The sequence below is a fragment of the Oncorhynchus mykiss genome, chromosome 12, assembly GCF_013265735.2.
Source record: "Oncorhynchus mykiss isolate Arlee chromosome 12, USDA_OmykA_1.1, whole genome shotgun sequence".
NCBI lineage: Eukaryota > Metazoa > Chordata > Actinopteri > Salmoniformes > Salmonidae > Oncorhynchus > Oncorhynchus mykiss.
In genome coordinates, this window is record NC_048576.1 from 43,017,483 (window position 1) to 43,040,384 (window position 22,902).

A 22,902-nucleotide genomic window follows, 5' to 3' on the forward strand; every position below is an offset into this window, starting at 1 on the left:
TACTTCGTGGGAATCAATTAAGGGTCTGGCAATGTCATTGTTATTTTCAATCATAAAACCTGATTAACTGCTCCAAACCTGGACGGAAATTATACAAAGTGGAAAGAGGTAATCGCTAATCTGTCCAAAAAGGCAACAGTACAGGCAGGGAAAAGGCTAGTAACGTCATCCAGGAGATCAGGAAATAGGTTTATAACAGGAAATCCGATAGACTAAAGTACATGCAGGAAATAGACAAAAGGCGTCATTAGTGAGGCAGGAAAAAACTATCATAGACGGGAGGGTTAAATTACAGTGGGAAACCAGCGCTCTGAATTGAAGTGCGTCACAAGGCAAACAATACCTCACAATGATGTGGTGCAAAGAACTGAACTAAATAGTGTATGATAATGACATACAGGTGTGTGAACAGGTGATCAGAATTCAGGTGATTGGGATCTGGAGAGTGAGTTGCGTTCAGGGGATCTACGTGTCTGAGAGTGTGAGTTGAAAGTAGACGTTACAATGATGGCATATACTGTGACACATCAGAAAGTTCTCAGTTCATATACAGTGCCTTCAGAAATTTTCCACGTTTTGTTATGTTACAGCCTGCATTTAAAATTTATCAAATTGAGATGTTGTGTCACTGTCCTACACACAACACCACATAATTATGTTTTAAGACATTTTTACAAATTAATAAAAAATGAAAAGCTGAAATGTCTTTAGTCAATACGTATTCAGCCCCTTTGTTATGGCAAGCCTAAATAAGTTCAGGAGTAAACATTTGCTTAACAAGTCACATAATAACTTGCATGAATTCACTCTGTGTGCAATAATAGTGTTTAACATGATTTTTTAATGAGTACCTCATCTTTGTACCCCACACATACAATTGGCTGTAAGGTCCCTCAGTTGAGCAGTGAATTTCAGACACAGATTCAACTATAAAGATCAGGGAGGTTTTCTAATGCTTCGCAAAGAAGGGCACCTATTGGTAAACGTGTCAAAATAAAAAAGCAGACATTGAATATCCCTTTGAGCATGGTGAAGTTATTAATTACACTTTGGATGAAGGCACTGTATGTACATCCCCACCTGTCTCTCCAACTGGCTGCATGCACATCAACATTTTTGATGCCGAGTGATATAGCTCAAAGACTAACTGCTTGTTTGTGCACGCTAGCCAGTCTATAAAGTATAGACACCGAAGGAGGCGATAATTGAGTAAATGTGCATGCGTCTTCAATGTTTTCAGGGGGTACTGGCACAACAAGTGACAGTTTTTATTTTTCAGTCACTGGGCCCAATTATGGCTCCCCCCCAGTCGAGAAGAATCCTGGAGTGCGTGGAAAATGGAGCCCTATCAAAGCAACTCGCCACTTATCTCCTAAAAGACAGGGCCAGTCACATCCTTGTCGTATTAACATTTAAATTCTGCGATCCTTGTAGCGACAAAAAAAGGAGAGATTGAGAGAGAGAGGGGAGGAAACTGTTGCGCAATAACATCTACGTGAAATGTAGCTCATTACAAATGCAAGCTTCCCCTCACCTGATTAAGTGAAGCATAGACTCTTAGATAGGCAGACTATTTTGTGGTCTTCCGTCCTCTGGACAAGATAGTGGTATGTTTGAGCCCAGTGCTTTAAATCTACTCGATGTCAACCGTGACATGTTTCTCTTTGCAACAACGCTCACAAAACGCAAATTATTCTGAAATGTATTCCATCATTCACTCACTTGCCTCCAAAACATTATTTCTATACATATCATTAGTGGGTAATGGTGATTAGGGAACAGGTAGTAGACAGATAATGAGATACTCATAAAGGAAAAGGATGCAGTTCACCAAGTGTCATTGGGGTTACCTAATGTCAAGGTGACAGACTGGAGACAGTTGAGAGAGAGGGGGAGTGTGTGTGTGTGTGTGTGTGTGTGTGTGTGTGTGTGTGTGTGTGTGTGTGTCTGTGTGTGTGTGTGTGTGAGAGAGAGAGAGGGGGGGGAGTGAGAGGGGGGGAGTGAGTGCTAGAGAGGGGGGAGGGGGCTGGGGAATAAGCGAGAGAGTGTGAGAAAGAAAGAGCAAAGAGACAAAGAGCGGGAATGTATATAAACAAGTAATTGAGGTGAGAGGCTTGTAGGTTTTGTCTTACCTGAGGGAGAGAGAAGTTTCCAGGTGAGCGAGGGTTCTGGTTTGCCACTGGCTTGGCACATCAGAGTGACGTTCGAGCCTTCGTTGACCACGAGGTCCTTCGACAAGTTGATGATTGTGGGGGGCACTGCAAAACACAGAAAACGACACTTGTTTGCTATTTGCTTTGTTTGACCATTTTATTTTTGTAACATTTTATTTGAATTTTTTGGACAATTAACAATAACATACAATATTATTGTAACTTTGTTACCAAGAATTTGGATAAAAGATCAAATACAAAATATTGAAATATAAAATACTGTAAATATGACAGGTGCGAGCAACGGAGTTCTCTGAATCTTGATGTCAAGTTAGCATTGTGACAGCTACATCAGTGTCTCTTATAACCTATAAGCCAGTCTCCGAAAAGTGGAGGAGCACTCAGAAAAAGATAGCCTTTCCTGACATTACAGTTTACCCTTAAAAGCATTCACTGGTGGTACAGTGGACTGAACAAAGAGCCAGAGCTATTCAACCATAACCTCAATCAAAATGGGACCGTGTCACAGGAGTTATTCCACCTCAAAGGAAGATAGTGTATTAAATAGGCCTTAGTTTGCTGTTTGAGCCATGGGTGCATCTAAGGGCCACCGTAGCCTGCTCACCATCAATACACTCGGATAAGTTCAGCTAGAACAAGGCCTACTCAAGTTGGGGGTGGACGTAAAGTAAGAACAAAGAACAAAGTACACTAAACATTACTATGGTTGGTTGGAGTACATTCAGATGAAACCATTTCTACAGATCATAAACATGGGGTTTTAGAATGTGGTACAGAGAGAGCAAAACATGGTTGCAAACCACAGATGTGATCTGAAAACTATGACCTTGAGCGTTGCTAGTGCAGATCCAAAGAGAAACAGCCACAGCCACTTTCAGGAGTCTCTTACCAGAACACACATTTCAGCTTTTACTTTACACCTGCTCTTCACTCAAAAGCTCACCCCTGACAGTGCAAAGCACTGAAATTCTGCAAAGATCCGGAAACTAGTCTTTGAAATATTTTTTATTCTTCAAAAAGCAGAAGCACCAGGAATAGCACCTTGACCTAAAAACAGTCAAAGTGTGAAGGGGAGCGAGTTGAGCAGGGAGCTACTATACAAGAAGGGACTTCTGCAAGCTAGCCTTAAAATGTCTCCCCTTTCTATGGTCATGTGTAGATGGGATACAGCTATTGTGAAATTGATGTCCAAAGTGGATGTTTTAAAAAACAAACATTTTAACAAACCCTAACCCTTTACCTAATTATCCTAACCTGCTACATTAATTATCCTAACTTACTGTATAATTTCTCCTTAACCTGCTACGAAAACCCAATTTTGACAAAAGCTGTGACAATAGCACTTTCTATGTCCCTCCTCAATGTCACTCTGGAACAGGCACCAGAGTGAGGTAGCAATAAACATTGCTCAATTGAGTGCTTTTCCACTAACAATATGTATAATTCCTCTCAAGCCACTTCAGGTAGTGAAAATGTCATCCATTTCCTACAACTTCATTTGAATGAGACATGGAAATATAGTGATATTGAATGATATTATTAGGCATTGTATGTTCCACATCAGGGACACTTGTTCCCCATCTCTAGCAAACTCAGCTGATTAAACTAATTGCATTCTCAAATGAAAAGTTGTTGATTAGTTGGAGGTGTGTTAGATGGAGCAAAAGTGTGACACCACAAATCAGGCCCCTGAGGAATGGAGTTGCCCATCCCTGTTCCACATTTTTTTGAGGAAGTGTAATGGCGGACTGACAAGCTATTTACCAAGAACAATGTGCCCCATCTATGATGCTTTTCCTCTCACCAGCAAGTGACAGGCAAGGTATCTGCCAAACCAAAGAGAGGTGTCCTCGTGTTTCGACATCTCCAATATGTCCTGTCAAAGGACACGTTTTGTTTTCTCTCCCTATATTTCTATTTCCAAGAAGACAGTGAGATGTATGTTCTTTTTGAGAGGAGCCCAAAGAAATGTGGGTTCAGTACCAGAAAAATGCAATTCACCTCATGGCTGATGTATTGATTGCCTTTGTACCTTGAACACTATTTGAGAAGAGTGCAGTGCAAGGCCTAATCCTTGTCTTTGTGGAACCCTTGCAGAGAACAAAAAGGAAACAGTCAGCACAAATATAAGACTGACGCAGTCAGTCAGGAAAGCTAAGGCCAGCTTCTTCAGGCAGAAGTTTGCATCCTGTAGCTCCAACTCCAAAAAGTTCTGGGACACTGTGAAGTCAATGGAGAACAAGAGCACCTCCTCCCAGCTGCCCACTGCACTGAGGCTAGGTAACACGGTCACCACCGATAAATCCATGATTATCGAAAACTTCAATGAGCATTTCTCAACGGCTGGCCATGCCTTCCGCCTGGCTACTTCAACCTCGGCCAACAGCCCCGCCCCCCCCGCTGCTCCTCGCCCAAGCCTCTCCAGGTTCTCCTTTACCCAAATCCAGACAGCAGATGTTCTGAAAGAGCTGCAAAACCTGGACCCGTACAAATCAGCTGGGCTTGACAATCTGGACCCTCTATTTCTGAAACTATCCGCCACCATTGTCGCAACCCCTATTACCAGCCTGTTCAACCTCTCTTTCATATCGTCTGAGATCCCCAAGGATTGGAAAGCTGCCGCAGTCATCCCCCTCTTCAAAGGGGGAGACACCCTGGACCCAAACTGTTACAGACCTATATCCATCCTGCCCTGCCTATCTAAGGTCTTCGAAAGCCAAGTCAACAAACAGGTCACTGACCATCTCGAATCCCACTGTACCTTCTCCGCTGTGCAATCTGGTTTCCGAGCCGGTCACGGGTGCACCTCAGCCACACTCAAGGTACTAAACGATATCATAACCGCCATCGATAAAAGACAGTACTGTGCAGCCGTCTTCATCGACCTTGCCAAGGCTTTCGACTCTGTCAATCACCATATTCTTATCGGCAAACTCAGTATTCTCGGTTTTTCGGATGACTGCCTTGCCTGGTTCACCAATTACTTTGCAGACAGAGTTCAGTGTGTCAAATCGGAGGGCATGCTGTCCGGTCCTCTGGCAGTCTCTATGGGGGTGCCACAGGGTTCAATTCTCGGGCCGACTCTTTTCTCTGTATACATCAATGATGTTGCTCTTGCTGCGGGCGATTCCCTGATCCACCTCTACGCAGACGACACCATTCTATATACTTTCGGCCCGTCATTGGACACTGTGCTATCTAACCTCCAAACAAGCTTCAATGCCATACAACACTCCTTCCGTGGCCTCCGACTGCTCTTAAACGCTAGTAAAACCAAATGCATGCTTTTCAACCGATCGCTGCCTGCACCCGCATCCCCGCCTAGCATCACCACCCTGGATGGTTCCGACCTAGAATATGTGGACATCTATAAGTACCTAGGTGTCTGGCTAGACTGCAAACTCTCCTTCCAGACTCATATCAAACATCTCCAATCGAAAATCAAATCAAGAGTCGGCTTTCTATTCCGCAACAAAGCCTCCTTCACTCACGCCGCCAAGCTTACCCTAGTAAAACTGACTATCCTACCGATCCTCGACTTCGGCGATGTCATCTACAAAATGGCTTCCAACACTCTACTCAGCAAACTGGATGCAGTCTATCACAGTGCCATCCGTTTTGTCACTAAAGCACCTTATACCACCCACCACTGCGACTTGTATGCTCTAGTCGGCTGGCCCTCGCTACATATTCGTCGCCAGACCCACTGGCTCCAGGTCATCTACAAGTCCATGCTAGGTAAAGCTCCGCCTTATCTCAGCTCACTGGTCACGATGGCAACACCCATCCGTAGCACGCGCTCCAGCAGGTGTATCTCACTGATCATCCCTAAAGCCAACACCTCATTTGGCCGCCTCTCGTTCCAGTACTCTGCTGCCTGTGACTGGAACGAATTGCAAAAATCGCTGAAGTTGGAGACTTTTATCTCCCTCACCAACTTCAAACATCTGCTATCTGGGCAGCTAACCGATCGCTGCAGCTGTACATAGTCTATTGGTAAATAGCCCACCCATTTTCACCTACCTCATCCCCATACTGTTTTTATTTATTTATTTTTCTGCTCTTTTGCACACCAATATCTCTACCTGTACATGACCATCTGATCATTTATCACTCCAGTGTTAATCTGCAAAATGGTAATTATTCGCCTACCTCATGCCTTTTGCACACATTGTATATAGACTCCCCCTTTGTTTTCTACTGTGTTATTGACTTGTTAATTGTTTACTCCATGTGTAACTCTGTGTTGTCTGCTCATACTGCTATGCTTTATCTTGGCCAGGTCGCAGTTGCAAATGAGAACTTGTTCTCAACTAGCCTACCTGGTTAAATAAAGGTGAAATAAAAAAATAAAAAAAATACAAATAAATAAAAAGTCAGTACAAATATACAAATAATCACATTATTTAGGGAGTCACTGGGAACAGAATGGCATGTGATGCGTAAGCCCGTGTCACTCCCTAAAATGCTGAAGCACCGTTTAGAATTTGTTGGAATTTTGTGAACTAAATGCGTGTCAAATGTCACACCATCACTTTAGTCAACAAGCCAGAGGAATGTCTAATGATTTGGTGACTCTTCACTGAGTCCCACCTCCCCCCGAGATGCACACCTACACACATACCCACGGAGAGGTTGGAGAACAGGATTAACCACAGTGCAGCGCCCCTGGAGCAGTTTAGGTATTAAGTGCCTTGCTCAAAGGCACAATGGCAGGAGATGGTGACGAGGCCAGGACACTAATACCAGCAATCATCTGATTTTCCACCCTCTCCCACCAGATTTTTCCTGACAACAACCTGCGATTCTTACCAACAACTCTCCCGTTGCTGGCCGGCCTCTCTACCTGCCATCCACTGCTGTATAGTTCAACAAGCAATCAACTTCAAAGATTAGTACATTCCCACTCAAATAAATGTCCTCCAACATTTCCTTGAGGAGTATTGACAGCATGTGTTCTTACAAAAAATGTTTTAAATTCTCTAGTACAGCCACTATTGAAGGTTATTAAATGCTTCTCAAATATGCCCTCTGGTGGTCAAACTAACACTAACTAGCATTAATTGTACCAGTGGTTCACACTTAAATAACATGCCATAAAACTCTGCAGCACCATGCAAGCTGCACTGCAGTACACTTCAACTTTTAAGGATGAACCACTGTACATGTGCTACTGTCCTGTCTAGCAGTCAAGACTCACCCAAAACTGACTTTCCCATCTCTCATGAGGCAATATGGAAGGCCCAACAGGATGATCCTGGAAGATGGAGAAAATATGGTCAATCCTACCACAAAGCTGACCATCATTGAAGACAAAGTCTACCGAGTTGTACAGTGACCTCACTGAACACACTACCAAATGTACATACCTGAACCTCTATGCCTTCAACTGCTGCAACATTTCCATGAAGACCCATTAGCTAGTCATTAGGGAAGGTTCAAAACCTACAAGCGGTTGCAAGCATTACTATACTGGCCACATCTGAGCATGGATGTGAAGTCACACATCTGAAAATGTCAGGTTTGTCAAATGTACAAACAAGAAGGAAAAAAGACTGCTGGCAAGTTGCAGCAAACTGTGGTTACCCGACCTTGGGAAATGTTGGGTGTGGATTTGATGGGTCCATTTCCTAGAATCTCCAATCATAATGTGTACATGCTTGTTTTTGTTGATTAATATTCCAAGTGAGTGGAGCTCTTTGCCCTTCGTCAGGCTACAGCGAGGACCGTCTCTAGCATCCTCACGAAAGAGAATCTGACTCGCTGAACCGAGGTTCCCAATTTGTCTCTGATCTCTTTGAGACCTGCCAAAGATGGAACCTGAGACAGATGTTGACCACGGCCTATCACCCACGGACGAACCTCACCGAGAGGGTTAATCAAACCTTTAAGACAATGGTTGCTTCCTATGTTGGGACCCAGCACAAACACTGGGACAAATACCTTCACGGGTTTTCGATTTGCCCTGAATTCTGCTGTGCAAGAGTCCACTGAAGTCACCCATGCAGAGCTGAACCTGAGTCGTCGCCTCTGAGAATCCTTGGATATGGTGCGACAGCCCGAGCAAGTTACTCCAGACTCTGCATGGTATGCCATATTCACAACTTGAGAGCTCTTATCTCAAAGAACATGATCAAGGCACATCTCAAGCAGAAGAGAAATTATGATAACAAGAGTCAAGACATGCAGTTCCAGGTTAGTGATCAGGTGTGGCTTCGCTCTCATCCATACTCAAAAGCTGAACAATTCTTCTCAGCCAAGCTCACTCCTAAATTGCAAGGACCATATACAGTGGTTCTTCCTGTAAAAGTTGTGTCATACTGCAGCACACCTTGCGGGCTACCGCAGAATTATATGGCACGTTATTTAATTGTCAGCCATTGTTACCATTAGTGCTAGTTTGACCACCAGAGGGCACTAGAGAATCTAAACTTTTTTTGTAAGAACATAGTGTATTGGATTTATTTTAAGATGTGTAGCTTAATTAATTTGATTAATATTATACTGTTTCTATTCCAAGAAAACGAAAAATGAAACCCTTAGGGTTTCCGTCAGGAAAATATGGCAATATACAACATGACAGTCGGGAGTAGGCTACAGTACTAAGTGCATAACATTTCCACACCCTAATTGCAATCTAAACAATACCCAAACGGAGATTCAGTGAAAATAATAATCTTGTTGATTTATCAAGACCAGTCCTCGTGCTCATTTCAGAGTAGCGCTGTCTTGACCTCTGAATGCTGTCTCTTCCATTCATTTTGAAAGAGTATTTTCCGGTAACCAACAATTTGTTTACCTTCATTAGCCTACTTTGTTCCAATATTTCTGTCATTCAGTGATATTTATTCCAATAGTAAATCGTTATGGATCCAAAACAAAATAAACATCTGCATTTTGAAAGAGTAATTTTGTCATTGTATTATTAACGAAAGCATAAAGATGCTGATGAAGAAACCTGACCATTCTGCCTGCCTTAGACCCACTCCAATTTGCATACCACCCCAACAGATCCACAGATGATGCTATGGAATTGGAGGAGATTGAGCACTGCAAGGTCCTGGATATCTTTGAAGAGGAAAACGATGAGACTTTTCTCGGTTTCCCAGACCAAGATGTCCCTTCCAAGGCAATGGTCGGCTTTTTCCAAGGGAGGGGGCGTGTGACTGCCCTGAATTTGTCTGAACCGTCTCAGTACTTCTCCTTCAAATAGGGCGCTTCCCCTTTAATTCCCTATTAAATAGCCAGCATCAGCTGCGCAAAAGTGGGTTTGTGACAGTGGCCCGAGAGGGGAAGTGTTCTACCCTCAGCTTGGAAGCTCGTTGAGACCCAGTTTGTTTTGTTTGTAGTAAAGTGTGTACTGTAAACGTGACGCAGGATCAACCACTATTGGATTTACCTATGTCTATTGTTGGACTACTGATTTACGTTGGTCTCTGCTGTTTCTTCATGGCCTTTCCCTGCTGGAGATCTGATGGCAGATTGGATTGTCTGACTGACTACAACTTTTTACATACGGTATTTCCATTTGTTTTGGTGTGATTTATACCGTGATGATTTTTGTGTTCAGTTGTAGTGAAGACTACAGAGATGTGAGACTCTTTTTATAGTTGTGTGGTAAAATAGTTTATTGCAATCTGATTGTATTAATGAGAACGTAATTACACATCACTTTATGAAAGGACAAGGTCACTTGGGATCACTGTACTCCTTACCGGGCTGGACTCTTTTGGGCCCGAGGTACGGGGCTTTTCTTGAGGAACCAGAGCTCACTGTTATGTTTTTGATCATTTATTTTGGGTAATACAACTAATGCAAAAGAACAGTTGTTTTGAAGTTATTTCCATTGTTTTAAGGAATTATGAAAATAGTATTTCCATACTGACTTATACATGAGTTCTTTGTATTGGTGTAGACTTGACGGACCAGACTGGACTCATTCCCTCCCAAACAAAAAGGAGAAATCTATATTTTCTCTGGTAGGCACAATCTACCTGGCACCCCTACAAACAATAACCTCAAGTCAAAACTGTTACAGTATAGTACCAGTCAAAAGCTTGGACAAACCTACTCATTCAAGGATTTTTCATTTTAGAAAAATATTGAGGACATCAAAACTATGAAATAACACAAATGTAGTAACCAAAAAAGAATTAAAACAAATCAAAATATATTGCCTTGATGACAGCTTTGCACACTTTAAATTCTCTCAACCAGGTTCACCTGGAAAGTTTTTCCAAAAGTCTTGAAAGAGTTCCCACATATGCTGAGCACTTGTTGGCTGCTTTTCCTTCACTCTGTGGTCCAACTCATCCCAAACCATCTCAATTGCGTTGAGGCCAAGTCATCTGATGCAGCACTCCATCACTGTCCTTCTTGGTCAAATAGGCCTTACACAGCCTGGAGGTGTGTTGGGTCATTGTCTGTTGAAAAACAAATGATCGTTCCACTAAGCGCAAACCAAATGGGATGGCATATCGCTGCAGAATGCTGTGGTAGCCATGCTGGTTAACAGTGCCTTGAACACAAAATAAATCAGTCACCTGCAAAGCACCCACACCATCACACCTCCTCCTCCATGCTTCATGGCGTGAACCACACATACGGAGATCATCCGTTCACCTACTCTGTGTCTCACAAAGACACTGCAGTTGGAACCAAAAATCAAATTTGGACTCTTCAGACCAAATGACAGATTTCCACCGGTCTAATGTCCATTGCTCATGTTTCTTGGTCCAAGCAAGTCTCTTCTTCTTATTGTTGTCCTTTAGTAGTGGTTTCTTTCCAGCAATTCGACCATGAAGGCCTGATTCACACAGTCTACTCTGAACAGTTGATGTTGAGATGTGTCTGTCACTTGAACTCTCTGAAGCATTTATTTGGGATGCAATCTGAGTCTGGTAACTCTAATGAACTTATCCTCTGCAGCAGAAGTAACTCGGTGTCTTCCTTTCCTGTGGCGATCCTCATGAGAGCCAGTCGTCATTGCGTTTGATGGTTTTAAAACGTTCAAAGTTCTTGAAATTTTCAGTATTGACTGACATTCATGTCTTAAAGTAATGAAAGACTGTCCTTTCTCTTTGCTTATTTCAGCTTTGCCATAATTGCCATAATATGAACTTGGTCTTTTATCAAATAGGGCTATCTTCTGTATACCACCCCTACCTTGTCACAACACAACTGATTGGCTCAAACGCATTAAGAAGGAAATAAATTCCACAAACTAACTTTTAACAAGGCACACATGTGAAATGCATTCCAGGTGACAAGCTCATGAAGCTGGTTGAGAGAATGCCAAGTGTGCAAAACTGTCATCAAGGCAAAGGGTGGCTACTTTTAAGAATCTCAAATATAAAATATATTTTGATTTGTTTAACACCTTTTTGGTTATTACATGATTCCACATGCATTATTTCATAGTTTTGAAGTCTACAATGTAGAAAATAGTAAATAAAAAAATAAAAAACCTGGAATGAGTGGGTGTGTCCAAAATTTTGACTGGGACTGTATTTATCTGTTTGTCTGTTTACTAGATTTGGTATTTACAATTTAAAGTAATGCGTCCCATCATACAAAGTTTGACGATCACTAACTGAAAAAAACTTAAAAAAACTGCAACACCGCTATTTTATCTTGTTTTGTCACATTGGGCTTGTTTTGCTAGACATTTGCCATGAATAATGTATCACGTGTCAAGTTAATCCTTAGTTCCCTCCCGTATGAATGACAAGTGCCCAGAAAGTGTGTCAGCTACACTTTGTTTGTCTTGGTTCTCCCAGCCTGTAGTAGTTCTTCGAGTTAGGGGTGAATCTTCCAATATTTCTGGAGCTAAAAAAATACCTTCAGTTTAGGAACTAAATTTGAGCAGTCATGTCACTGCAGAACTTCATCTGACTGCTCTTATCATTTACCATGGCACAGGTCCGTTCAATTTCTATTCCTAGATTCTAGTAAGTGCATGTGTCAAAATTGAATAGAAACTGATATTCAATTGAAATCCTCCTATCGAACAGACTGTAGTCTACATGGATGTGACACATCCTCTGCCAGTGACACAGTTTAAACCCACTTGATACAGTCAAATTGGTGTACTAATACCTGTATTTTCCAGATATTGCCTGTCAGTCAGGCATTAACAAATATATATTGGGTTGTTGTCCCGGCAGGAAATAGCACATAATCTAAAAACATTTGAGTTATCCAGTCTACCGACAGAAAAGAACACACCAACACAACTGGAGGCTGCTGTATCAAAGACAGCCCACTCTCTTGCCCTCTCCAACTGTGCAACCCAAATCTGACTATATATAAAATGTGTATCTCATATTTGTATTCACTGTACCCCCTCCATTGTGTGATTATCTACCCCACTGTGTGTTAGCTATAATGACCTGAGGGGTTTTACCAGCGGCAGCCATTTATAGTAGATGACGTGTTTCAAGTAATTGGTAAAACATATCGTTCTATCAATGTTTTACTTTGAATAGTAAGTGAGCATCAATATTCATGACAATCATATCTTTATTTTGATGAATCGACTGTATTCAATTTTCTTATCTTAGAAGGTTTTACATACAGATTTCACTAAAAACGTGCATCAGCGGTGCTTCTTGAATTAATTCAACAGTTAAAAATAAAGGACCCTTTTTTTAATTCATTAAAACATCCTCAATTAAAGAAAGCTGCACGAGTGTGATGGATCATTCAAAATATACGCATATTTACTGGTAGTCATATAGGCCTATTTACCAACCATATTTTTACAAATGCGAATAACCAGCCGAGTGCACAAAAAACACTTTCAAAGCCAATAAAGTGCTTCCTGTGAGGGTCTTTCCTTTTATATTGCACAGTCTGTCACACGGCCAATAAAGAGATCGGCCTGTGTGAATGTGACCCAAATGACCCTTTGGGCCCTGGTCAATAGTAGTGCACTATGTAGGGAATAGGTTGTGAATTGGGATGCACCCTGTGTATGTGTTGCCACCAGATTGGAATTCTCCAATCTTTTATATGAGGTAAAGCATGTTACATTTAGTTATAATAGAGCTGTCCCTTCCCTTCACTTTTGATGGAGGATTTCAGAGCTTCAAAGGATTCTTAAGTCAGCAGGCTGCTATGCTGAATCAAAATAATTATCTTGTGTCTAGCTGGCTGTATTAGCCCTATATTCTTAACCTAGAATCCCAGCTGCTTCACCATTGGAAGCCAGGGGAAAAGAAAATATTATTACAGAAAATGGAGATTACCCCCTGGTGGTATGGTCTTCGAGATTTTGATCTGTTATGTAATGAAGCCCTTACCTGAACAAGGCCTTATGAGACACTGAACCCAATTATTTCCAAGCTCAGGCCCGTAGAGATTACTAAAACCAGGACATCTCAATTAGCAAACTAGGATATCCACCAGAATAACAACTACAGTCATCTTGACTGTGATTGCCAACAAAAATATTGTTTCATTGCACATCCAGGTGAAACCAATCATTCCAACGCTGTAACATCTCATACACAGCCACTTAAGTCATAAGCAATCCAGTTTATTTTGTCCAATGTGACAAGACAAGATGTTCTTGCTCCTCAGTGAAGAAATATACATGAATTAATCTTCTCAAATGTTGGCTCCACAGCTGCGGCAACATTGTTTGCATCTTGTGGAAATGTCAGATGATTTGACATGCAAATGATGACCTCTTCCAGACATTGATTAACATGTAAATTTGGTAATCAAGCACGGCATATTTGCGGCATCTGCATTTCCACTGATGCAATTTGCCTTCTATCATAAACAGGCCTGCGTCATTCCTTTGAGCGAGATAGCTACTTTGCAGAGAATTCCCCCTTCCTTTCTCAGACCCATTAAATAAGTACTGATGATCTTAAAATGTTATCTGCTTAAGGCGTATCCCAAAAACTTGCAGCTACTAGAGCAAAGGATCCATATTTCATTATTGATTTGGATTTTTAGGAATTCTCTGTTTTTTTTAGGGGTGTATTTTTTAGACTTTATTTTACAAATTTAATATTTATATAACTAGGCAAGTCAGTTAAGAACAAATTCTTATTTACAATGACGGCCTAGGAACAGTGGGTTAACTGCCTCGTTCAGAGGCAGAGCGACAGATTTTTACCTTGTCAGCTCGGGGATTTGATCTAGCAACCTTTCGCTTACTGGCCCAATGCTCTAACCACTATACACTCTTAGAAAAAAGGGTTATTTGACTGTCCCCATAGGGGAACCCTTTTGGGTTCCAGGTAGAACCCAGGGTTCTACATTGAACCCAATAGGGTTCTACCTGGAACTCAGAAGGGTTCTTCAAAGCGTTCTCCAATGGGGACAGCCAAATAAGCCCTTTAGGCTCTAGATAGCACCTATTTTTCTCCTGCAGACAACAACCAAAACTCTGTGGCAGTTACTTGGGATCCTTTAAATGAATTTGAACGGTTCATCTGGGTAGATACTTGAGGTGTTATGGCTTACACTCTATCTTATTCATCATAAAGCAGTGATCTACTGGTGTGGCACTGTATTTCAAATGAGGTCATATCTGAAGTCATTCAATCAAACACCTTAAGTAATTTTGTCGACAGGTTGGCCACATCGCATAAAATACAGTCAATGATCCCTTTACCGTTAGACAATACATTAGAATGTTAACTCAAGCCAAAGCACAGTTTAAAGGGATTATCTCAGGCAAATCCTATCCTTATTCAGCTCAGACTAATTCATGCTCTAAATCTCAATTTAATGAGTTTCCATAATATGACGTATTGAGAAAAGAAAGCGTGCGGAGGAATTAGACCAAGTTCAAACTGCAAGCACTGAGCGAATTGGAGGGAAAAACAACAACTATGGGAAAAGAGACCAAACAACATACCGTGCAGTCCTGTAGCCTCAACATTCTCATCTTCCCTCATAAATGCGGTGACAGTGATGAAAGCTCGGAAGTGCTGTGTGTGGGGATTATGACAAATTGGCTTTGTTTCTCCTTGACCTCCTCTCCTTATCACACACAACGAGCAACTACTTAAAGAATATATATAGATATAGACGTTAAATATCCTCCAGTAACTCTTGCCTTTCCAAACCACTTCGAGCTTGGGCCTTTCAATCAGCGCGTCTAGCATCTTGGCATAAACTCACGGCTACATTTCCCTGCCCCCTCTACAAACATCACCGTGGAGATGTTTTCCTCCCACTTCAGCAAAACCGGCTTGAAAGAATGAATTAGCACATGAATAGGAAAGACATTGATGTACTTAACGGGCTCTTGATTTAAAATTGGCAAGCAAGCATTTAAAAGCTTGCGACGTGTAAATTTGTGTAATTGCTTCCCATCAACAATCTCTGCGTCTCCACCCCAGCAACCCTAACAGTTTGTAGGCATCGAAGACACCAAGGCAGGTTGAGAATCCAATCCCCCAGAATGACAGTTCTTCAAAAAGCCCCCCCCCCCCAAATAACAACTCAACAAATCCTTGATGTCTACGTCTGATTCCCTTGCTCAGGTGATGCGGCCTACTCTTTTGAAGTGGTGAAGCAAGGAGACTATTTCATGATGCGATGCAATCTCCCATCAACAAAAAATCTACATTGTGCCATATACAGTCATGAGGGACTATGACACTAAACCACCAAGACAGAACACACTGAATTGGAGATAAGGCATAAGCCATTTTCCATTTCAGAATGTCTGGCTATGGCCTTAAAACAATCAGTTGCAGATTAAAGAATGCCTTACTGTGGGTTCAACAGGAATGTTTATGTTCTATTGAAAGGACAGATGCAATTTCATGTGAACACGTTAGAAGAACAGCTTGTGTCAGTTCTAACATGTCACACCCTGATCTGTTTCACCTGTCTTTGTGCTTGTCACCACCCCCGTCCAGGTGTCGCCCATGTTCCCCATTATCCCCAGTGTACTTATACCTGTGTTCTCTGTTTGTCTGTTGCCAGTTTGTTTTATCCATCAAGCCTACCAGCGTTTCCCCCTTGCTCCTGTCTTTTTCTAGTTCCTGTTTTCTAGTTTTCCCGGTTTGACCATTCTGCCTGACCCCAAGACTGCCTGCCGTTCTGTACCTTGGACTCTGATCTGGATTACTGACCTCTGCCTGCCCTTGATCTGTCGTTTTGCCTGCCCCCTGTTCTAGTAATAAACTTATGTTACTTAGACACTGTCTGCATCTGGGTCTTCTCCTAACATGGTTAACACCTCAGATACAGTGTAAACATTCTGACAGGACCGAGAGTATGCCTTTTATCAGCAAAAAAATACAAATGATCTTGAACCACAAAATACATAGATTGTTATTAACCTTTCTTCCAGGCTATTAGATAATCGCCGTACCTATCAAGTTTTTGTTTTAATATAATAATAACACCGTTTGACATTTTTGTTTTAAGTGGCCAGACTGAAAACATTATTATTATTTTTTTAAATCCTTTATTTCTTTTCCCCTAACCCTTCCACCTTTCCCTAATTGGAGTAAATTAATGGACAACAATACTTAGGCTTCTACTTCCAGCTTATACATACAGTACCAGTCTGGACACACCTACTCATTCAAAATCAAATCAAATTTTCATTGTCACATGCGCCGAATATAACAGGTGTAGACCTTAAATTGAAATGCTTACTTACAAGCCCTTAACCAACAATGCACTTTTAATATTTAAGGAGCAACAATAAAATAACAGTAGGGAGGCTATATACAGGTGGTTCCGGTACAGAGTCAATGTGCGGGGGCCCCGGTTCGAGGTTATCTGTAGGTAGAGGTAAAGTGACTATGCATGGACAATAAACAGAGTAGCAGCAGCGTAAAAATGGGGGGTGTGGTGGGGACAATGCAAATAGTCCGGGTAGCCATTTGATTAACTGTTCAAGAGTCTTATGGCTTGGGGGTAGAAGCTGTTGAGAAGCCTTTTTGACCTAGATGGCAAGTTCTCCGGTACAGCTTGCCGTGGGGTAGCAGAGAGAACAGTCTATGACTAGGGTGGCTAGAATCTTTGGCAATTTCTTGGGCCTTCCTCCGACACAGCCTGGCATAGAGGTCCTGGATGGCAGGAAGCTTGACCCCAGTGATGGACTGGGCCCTCTGTAGTGCCTTGCGGTCGGAGGCCGAGCAGTTGCCACACTAGGCGGTAATGCAAACAAGTCAGGATGCTCTCGATTGTGCAGCTGTTGGTGATGAAGACACCAATGACACCAAGGAACCTCCTTTTTCTGTAGTCCACAATCATCTATTTTGTCTTGATCACGTTGAGGGAGAGGTTGTTATCCTGGCACCACACTGCCAGGTCTCTGACCTCATCCATATAGGCTGTCTCATCGTTGTCGGTGATGAGGCCTACCACTGTTGTGTCGTTGGCAGAATAAATGAACTTTTAACAAGGCACAGCTGTTAATTGAAATGCATTTCATGAAGCTGGTTGAGAGAATGTCAAAAGTATGCAAAGCTGTCATCAAGGCAAAGGGTGGCTACTTTGAAAAATCTCAAATATAAAATATATTTGATATTTGTAACACTTTTACTACATTATTCCATATGTGCTATTTCATAGTTGTGATGTCTTCACTATTATTCTACAATGTAGGAAATAGTAAAAATAAATGCCCTGGAATGAGTGGGTGTGTCCAAACTTTTGACTGGTACTGTACTATATACACTTTACGGACACAGTTTATTTTACATTAGTTATCTTTTTTGTTTCTTTTTAGTCCCACCATTCAGCTAGCCTCATCCCCTCCCATCTACCTCTGAAAACCATCCCATTTTTATTCCTAATTGCCGTACATTTTTCTGTGATATTTCACAAATTTTCTGAACCTTTCTATTCTCATAGTTTCTACAGATTATAAATTAACGGTAAACATTTGTGCTAAGAGTATTTTTGTTCAATTGGTTATAACTTTTCAAATCACCCAGAAGTGCTATACGAAGAGTTAGCTTCAGGTAAATGTTGCAGTTCTTCAGCCATTTCTGAACCTGTGACCACAAACAAGTTACATATAGGCAACACCTCCACTCAGCCCCCTCCTGTACCCCCTGTTCACCCATGACTGCATTGCCACGCACGCCTCCAACTCAATCATCACATTTTCAGATGACACAACAGTAGTAGGCCTGATTAACAACAATGATGAGACGGCCTACAGGGAGGAGGTGAGGCCCTGGTAGAGTGGTGCCAGGAAAATAACCTCTCGCTCAACGTCAACAAAACAAAGGAGCTGATCGTGGACTTCAGGAAACAGTAGTGTGAGCACACCCCTATCCACATCGACAGGACCGCAGTGGCAAACTACCTGCCCTCCAGGACACCTACAGCACCCAATGTCACAGGAAGGCCAAAAAGATCATGAAGGACAACAACCACCCAAGCCACTGCCTGTTCACACCTCTATCATCCAGAAGGTGAGATCAGTGCAGGTGCATCATAGCCTGGTTCCTCTCCTAGGTTTCTTCCTAGGTTTTGGCCTTTCTAGGAAGTTTTTCCTTGCCACCGTGTTTCTACACCTGCATTGCTTGCTGTTTAGGGTTTTAAGACTGTCTCTGTACAGCACTTTGAGATATCAGCTGATGTAAGAAGGACTATATAAATACATTTGATTTGATGATCAAATCTGGGACTGAGAGAGTGGAAAAAGATATTCTATCTTTAGGCCATCAGACTGTTAAATAGCCATCACTAGCTGGCTTCCACCCGGTTACACAACGTTGCACCTTTGAGGCAGCTGCTCTACATACACAGACTTGGAATCACTGGCCACTTTAATAATGGAACACTAGTCACTTTAATAATGTTAAAATAATGTTTACATACTGCTTTACTCATTTCATTTGTGTATATACTGTGTTCTATTCTATTCTACTGTATTTTAATCAATGCCACTCCGACATTGCTCGATCTAATATTTATATATTTCTTAATTCCATTATTTTACTTTTAGATTTGTGTGTATTGTTGTGAATCATTTTTAGATACTACTGCACTGTTGGAGCTAGGAACACAAGCATTTCGCTACACCCGCAAAAACATCTGCTAAATATGTGTATGTATTTGATTTGTAATTTTGGAGTGTCACAACTCCACCAGTCCTATTTATGATGTAATTTACAAAGATTATACTGTCTGTGTGTGTGTGTGTGTGTGTGTATATATATTAAAAAATATATAATGTAATGTTTTTATCAATTACTAATATTTAAGTTAACCATAATATTTATTGTGTTATTTGTTCTGTATTTTCTGGTCTTTTACACTGAAATTGCAACCAGCTTTCTATGGCTTGTTTTAAAAATAGAGATATTTTGGAGATGTTGTAATCTAAAGAAAGGGAAAATCTGCCAGAGAACCAGTTCGGATTTAAGTATAGTTTTTGTATGACTAAAGACTTTAGTATGAGGTCGTGCTTTAATATTTAGTCATTTTTGCCCTCAGAATTCATTATATAAATAGGCCTGACTTGCCGTTCCAAATAAAGTGGAATATTTTTTTGCTCAATTATAAAAATGTAAAAAAGTTGTTAGGCATAGGTAGGGCCATAAGTAAATATGTAAACTGAGATATGACTAAAGAGTTAATCAGGGTAATTTTTCAAAAAATAGACTTGTTGGCATCAACTAGAGGCCCTGCAAAGAAAGGGTTATGCTGCTGATGTGCCTGTTACACAACACACATTTTTGTACAAAGATTCTGCTAACTAGAACAGTTTCAATGCAGAATTATATATATATATTTTGGCCTCTTGTGCCATAATGACAAGGAATGCATGTATAGTACAGACACTTCTATAGTCCATGTTTTCTTTTATGGATATTGGCCTTGTGTCTAATAGCCCGGAGGCAAAACAAGACTAGGAGAGGATTGTGAACATGTCAACAGCTACAGTACATTATCTCGGAAAGGTATGTAGCGCTAGAGGCAGCAAAATTAGCACTTGGCAACATTGACGGTCTGGGGAGTCTTTGATTAGGACTGCCAGCGTTGCACCACTCTAAAATGGTAATGAACTCATCGTTATCTGATCACACCTGTATTCACAGGTCAAGCCATTAGATGTCAGTCAGTCAGTTGAGGATCGCTAAACACAGCCCTTATACATATTCAATATAATAGCCATGAAATACTCAATCATTCTCATTAACAACTAAAACATGGTTATTATAAAATAGCAGCGGCTTGTTTTGGCAGATGATTAAGTTGAATACATTTTCAAATGCATTTTCAATACATTTTATCAATTTAGCAGACACTTTTATCCAGAGTGACAGGCACAGTAGTGCAATCATTTTGAGATATGTAGTTGCCCCACCTAACTATCTCACTCATAAGTACATTCTTCCTCAATAAAGTAGATATTAGCAAAGTCAGTACCAGTATGGGGGGTGGGGCGAGGGGGGTGAAGTGTTTGTGTTAGTTCACAAAAGGCAAAACAAATGTGTGGGTGCTGTGGGATTATCTAAGATACTCTTTGAAGAGGTAGGTTTTCATACGTTTTCGGGAAGATGGGGCAAGGACTCTGCTGTCCTAGCTTCAGGGGGAAGCTGGTTCCATCATTCCACCAATTTTGACTGGGTTGAGCAGGAGCTTCCCTTCTGTAGGGGTGGGAGGAGCAAGAGACCAGAGGTGGCAGAAAAGAGTACCAGAAAGCGTACCTTTTGTGTACACACTACGGTAAACATTCTGTTGTGGGCTTCAAAGAGCACACGCATATATACATTTATTTTACTACAACTTTAGTGGAAAATGATGTCGCTGCTTCATGTTGACAAGACATATTGATAAATAGCCGAATGTCAAAACAGTTTAAAAGTGTCCAAATCAACAACCAATATGCAAAAACAGTTTGATATATTGAAAACATAAACATAAAATGTACTGTGTACACATACATGTGCAACAATAGTATCATATCACTTGCATTTTTTTAAACAAGCATCTTATAAACTGCACATGCACCAAAAACCCTGTAGTGTTAAGTGGCAATAACTCATAACTCATCAATTGGGGGGGGGGGGGTTACGCGCTGTTGAAACTACCACCACTCAAAAATAACATGGTAACTGGATATAGGGGGGAGATGAGATTGCACATCCTGTTAAAATGAACACAGCTCAAAAACCACACAGAATCTGGGAATAATGTGTACATCACTGGTTAGAGGGCAATTTGTAGAAGACAGCTACCTACATTTTTGAATTGTTGCATTTTTATTCAAGTGGGTCGCCAACACGGTAAGTGTAACGCAACACTATTTTTGTTAATCACTTCCATTGATATCACGCTGAAATCAATAGAATAGGGGGCAAACATTTGGGGTGTAGAGATGTTTAAACAAACACTATTCAAAGGCCTCACTGAAGCTTGGAATAACCTATACATGGTTGCTTAGATGAACATTTGTACAAGGCTTCATCTATATTTTGGAATGGCGGATGTTGATATCGGGAGGCTGCCATCATGGCTGCCATCATGGGAACAAACAACTTTTTCTGTTAACCTCCACGAATCACAACCCACCATAAGAACAGTGGGTTGGCTCCCATCTAATTAATAGTTTGACTTTCAAATCAGTTTATTGGTTTGTGGCCAGCTACTTGTATAGAGAGCCCAACCTGAAATATCTGTTCGATTTGAGAAAGAAAATGATAGCTGCGTCCTAAGTACTACGACCCCCCCCCCCCCCCCCCCCCCCCCAACGCATATGGCAACATCAACTGTACAAAACCAAAGATGTTCATCTGTTTTAAGCAACTGATCTTGTGTCATCGTGTTAACTATAGGGTGTGTAGTTTCCCCTAATTCTATGTGGTCAAATACATTTACATTTAACATTTTAGTCATTTAGCAGATGCTCTTATCCTGAGTGCATACATTTTCAAACTTTATTTCATACTGGTCAGCTTGTGTATTGTAGTAACACATGTTTCCACATCATGGAAAGTAGCTTAATGTACACTACCATTCAAAAGTTTGATCACTTAGAAATGTCCTTGATTTTGAAAGAAAAATACTTTTTTTGTTGCATCCCGGAGTCTCCTCTTCACTGTTGACTTTGAGACTGGTGTTCTGTGGGTACTATTTAATGAGCTGCCAGTTGAGGACTTGTGAGGCGTCTGTTTCTCAAACTAGACACTCTAATGTCCTCTTGTTCAGTTGTGCACCGGTGCTTCCTACTCCTTTCTACTCTGGTTAGAGAAAGCCAGTTTTATTGCTTCTTTAATCTGCACAACAGTTTTCAGCTCTGCTAACATAACTGAAAAAGGATTTGCTAATGATCAATTTGCATTTTTTAAATGATAAACTTGGATTAGATAACACAATGTGCCATTGGAACACAGGAGTGATGGTTGCTGATAATGTGCCTCTACGCCTATGTAGATATTCCATTAAAAAAAATCAGCCGTTTCCAGCTACAATAGTCATTTACAACATTAACAATGTCTACACTGCATTTCTGATAAATGTGATGTTATTTTAAAGACAAGGACATTTCTAAGTGACCCCAAACTTTTGAACGGTAGTGTACGTTAATTATATATGGAAAAGTAATTCCATTTCTTAATTTAGGATGAAGCAAACTCAGAATTTTTTTCTTTATACTTTCATATTTTTTTACTTTCATATATACTTTCATATTTTTCCTAAGCACAATTTTAACAAGACATTCTAGGCTAGAGCGTCCATAGGGTCTGTGCAGCCGGCTGAACGTTTGACGTCCGTAAGT

General features: G+C 41.1%; 1 protein-coding gene across 7 annotated transcripts in view; it reads right to left on the reverse strand.

The window, feature by feature from the left end:
* Positions 1-22,902, reverse strand: part of LOC110538899 (opioid-binding protein/cell adhesion molecule) — a 560,346-nt gene that overhangs the window by 60,046 nt on the left and 477,398 nt on the right. For all 7 annotated transcript variants that reach the window (XM_036937611.1, XM_036937614.1, XM_036937610.1 and 4 more), the window contains one exon: positions 2,133-2,258. In XM_036937611.1, coding sequence (XP_036793506.1) covers positions 2,133-2,258 — 126 coding nt within the window. The remainder of the gene's footprint in view (positions 1-2,132; positions 2,259-22,902) is intronic.